General features: G+C 38.2%; 1 protein-coding gene across 1 annotated transcript in view; it reads left to right on the top strand.

The window, feature by feature from the left end:
• Positions 1-2,572: 2,572 nt before the first annotated feature.
• LOC137259882 (uncharacterized) overlaps positions 2,573-3,923 on the top strand; it is a 34,947-nt gene continuing 33,596 nt past the window's right edge. Inside the window, exon 1 of the mRNA XM_067797519.1 lies at positions 2,573-2,626. Within this exon, the coding sequence (XP_067653620.1) occupies positions 2,596-2,626 (31 nt within the window). The 5' untranslated portion in view covers positions 2,573-2,595. The remainder of the gene's footprint in view (positions 2,627-3,923) is intronic.

Below are 3,923 nucleotides of genomic sequence, written 5' to 3'. Positions count from 1 at the left end.
TTTTTCAACTTATATTAAGATTGTAATAGCTGCATATTAATAACAACTTCGCGTTAACTGCATATAGCAACGTTTCTGTGTAGGTTCATACACCATATTCAAGCTAACAGTGACAACAACCAAATGATTAGAATTATTGAATGCTGTGACGTACATCATGTACTTAAATAACAAGGAGTAGATAATTGGATCAGGCCACTTGGGAACTAAGAACAACAAATAATCAGGAGGCATTAAGTACTAAAAACAGTAGCAAACGAACGGGTGCTGATTGATAAAGTCTGCCTCATCTGGCCTCTTTGCCAAGAAGTACGTCTGAAACAGTGTATGGAAAAAGCCTAACACAGAACTGAACCAAAGCATCTAATGTCGTAATGATATGAATTATTCAAATTCCTCATACCTCTCTTGGAGGTATTAACATCATCATCATCCTCTTTTATTACCATAAGTTTACAAATACATGCAAAACATCACGAGGCTGCTTCATACACACAAAAGTGTACATACTGTGTATTTTCAGTGTCCTGCTGATGAATCAGATATTAGTGCTCTGATGCAAAAATACCACAGCCTAACAATTCAGATGATAAATTCATGTGTCATAAATTATCTGACACAAGTGAAAGGACGGTCTAATACACACTGTTCCAAATATTTAGTCATTACAGGTATTTACACAGAATGGTATTCGTCTGGGTAGTTTTATGACTATGACTATCACTATGCACTATCAAGAACACATCATCTAAACAAAGTCCATAATAGGGTATCCAAAGATACCTGAGATCTGTAATTTTATTCAATTAAGATAATCCTGGTAGTGAAATAAAAAAATTCTGTCAGAAATTTCTGCAGGAAAAAAAATCTGCCAGAAATTTCTGAAGGAAAAAAATTCTGCCAGAAAGTTCTGCAGGAAAAAAAATCTGCCAGACATTTCCGCAGAAATGCATTTCAGAGCCAGTTTGTGAGCTTATTAACACGTTAACACACTGGCACATGACCCTTTCGTGTTCATCTCCTCGGGGTCTTTCCAGTGATATAAAATATGTCTTTGTAGCTTGCTCCCTTCTGTGTGTCAAGTTAGGACTCGCTGGCCATTCCTAAGTTGTTCCGCCCGGCCTTTGGGGCTCCTGCAAATGTCAACGCCACGAAAAATAATAGCGTTACCCTTGCAATAACCAGAGAGAGATTTCAGGATAATTCCATCCGTTTTAGCTATAACACAGCGATCTATTCCGCATTGTCTGATTTGGTCAGTGTGCACACGATGTATGTAACGTGTATATTGTGATTATTTGAGTTAGTTGAAAGGAACTACTTTTTCTGGCAATGGTGTTTCTTCATTGAGTGATTTTAGTAACCTTTAACCTGGTTTCTATAATGAAATTCTTTTACGAAAAACAAGAGCGTAAAACGAGTTGAATTAGAATGGAGACAACTGTACTACGTTTGATGAATTGAGGACATATATCGATGGATATATAGCCGTAAACTGAAAGTTATAAAGGGTTCCCTTTAGCGTCGACTATATAACTAAATTTGCGGTTGCTTGGATATGCTACTGGATGTCAGATTGGTGTCAACATTGAATCTCAAATACTGAAATTTATTACTCGCCCGTTGAAAATACTGCAGTGAAATATTTTTACGGCAATATTGCACTAGTGAAATACTGCTTGACGTATGACGTCAAAACGTCACAATGCTAATGCCGATGTCGCAATTTTACAAGCCCGTACTTGACTCGCGGAAAGCTGAGTGTCCTCACACTGTAGGGAATTTCGCGGCAGTTTCTGTCAGTTTATGTTGGCGAGTAATAAACAGAATACTAAACTCGCTTCCGTGAAATATCATTTTTATTCAACTCGTTAAAGATTTAGTATCAAACTCTCTTTCGCTCGTTTGATACCAAATCATTAACTCGTTTAATAAAAATGGTATTACACGGAAGGTCGTTTAGTATCCTCTATTTATTACCTACAAGGGAAAACACATAGGGGTTCATATTTTTCATACGATACCTTAGAGCAAAATATCATTTTGTCATGGTGACGTGACGTCATGAACGTTTCTTCTGTGACGTTGCGTTCTACGTGCTGCGACGGCGGGTAGCCAGCCTGTGTTTGAAAGATTTAGGTTTCTTTTCCTCAATTTGACGACTTCGGTAATGAACAGAATATTATATTCTTGTCCATATCATACTATGTTCACGACACTCGTGCCTAAATATCGGTATAACCCTCGCTCTCACTCGGTAAACACCAACATTTAGGCTCTCGTGTCGTAAACATTGTATGACATGGGCACTCATATAACATCCTCAATATCTTCTTATGTAATGATTGAAAGTTCTTCCAAAGCAAGCACTAATCCACTTGAAAGAAGAAATCATACTCTATGGCCTTAGAATGAAAATATTAACCGTCGTAAATAATTCATTGCACGTCGCCAAGCCTATGCAGAGGATTTAATCTCTCCAAGGTGTTTGAACGTGAGCCTCGCTGCAGTTATCTCCCTTTGATTAACCATTATTCAGGTTATTTAAGGATATACCTTGAGGGTGTGTGAGTCTGGAGGTTACATGGAGTAGTGATGTGGCGAATTGTGTTGTGTTTTCTTCCAGGTAGGCCGAATACGTTTCTTTAACACAATAGCTAAATTGTTTCGTTAACATATCCTAAATGAAGGTCTTGACTTGAAGCTGGCTTTGTAGTCCAATGTCTATGTAAATCGTGCACTCAGTGAAACCTGACATTAAAAAAAAGGAATTCGGTTACATCTGACGCCATTTTAACATTAGCAGTGCTGTAACTCACCTGGCAATAGACATAGATAGATTGACAGATAGATATAGATATATAGATATGTTACTGAAGGTCAAATCTAACCCGGATCTTCACTGGTAAGATGTTTGTATTTGTGTCACTGTCGTACCTCCCATAAAACAAAACAACCAAATACTTCTTCGTATTTTGTTGGTCACATTCGTTGGTCATATTTCACCTATGCTGGACACTGCAAGTCTGTATATTTGATTAACATGAATATGCAATGATGATCAGATGCTAGTAACAGAAATATATTCATTTACATATTTTCCAATGAATGCCGTAAAAAATCCAATGCAACGCTTCCTCCATGTTTTGTTATAGGAACTCCCACATATGGCTCACTTAACTTGACCTCACTGGGCCGGGCTGTATTTTACGTATCTTTCTCTTTTGTGATATTTTACGACATTAACCCTTGTAATATATCACTTTTATATACACCGTGTGCTATATTTATTTAGTGTCTCAGTGTTGGACGGACACTTGTATGAAGCGTTCTGTAACGTGTAAGCACTTTCAGAGAGGCACCGATATTGGTGCCTATTTCAGGATATTGCGTTAGTGATTGGCTGTCACAGTTGGTGACCATTAACAAACACCTGCACTCAGAGTTCATACACTATGGTGTTCAGAAATTGAATTCATTTCAATTGAATGTCTGAATGATGCAAGACGTAACCACTTTCTTAAAGGCACAGTGTATTCATATTCATAGCACCGGCTATTGGTGCGTACCCCTTTACACTTGTAAGACTGGTACGCAGCTACTTGATCTAGTCTACCAGCTCTCAGACCTACAAGCCGCAATAGATTACGTATTTTTAGCTTGATGTGTGCCGCAATTCGGGTTCAGATTCCGGATGGATGCAGGAAAACAATATCGATGGTTTAGTGAGTTCGGTTTCACGCTTTCAGCAATATTTTAGCAGTATTACAGCGGATACCAAACATGGGCTTGGCACATTTTAACCTTTATGGGGATCGAATCGAGGTCTTTGGTGTGATGAGCGAGCGCTTTTACCACTAGGCTACCCCATCGCCCCAAACCGTATAAAAAGCAAGAGAAAAAACTACATTATTTAATTTGCT

This window comes from Haliotis asinina, chromosome 13 (genome assembly GCF_037392515.1).
Source record: "Haliotis asinina isolate JCU_RB_2024 chromosome 13, JCU_Hal_asi_v2, whole genome shotgun sequence".
Lineage (NCBI taxonomy): Eukaryota > Metazoa > Mollusca > Gastropoda > Lepetellida > Haliotidae > Haliotis > Haliotis asinina.
Note: the sequence above shows the minus strand (reverse complement) of the source record. Positions and strands in the feature narration are given on the sequence as shown.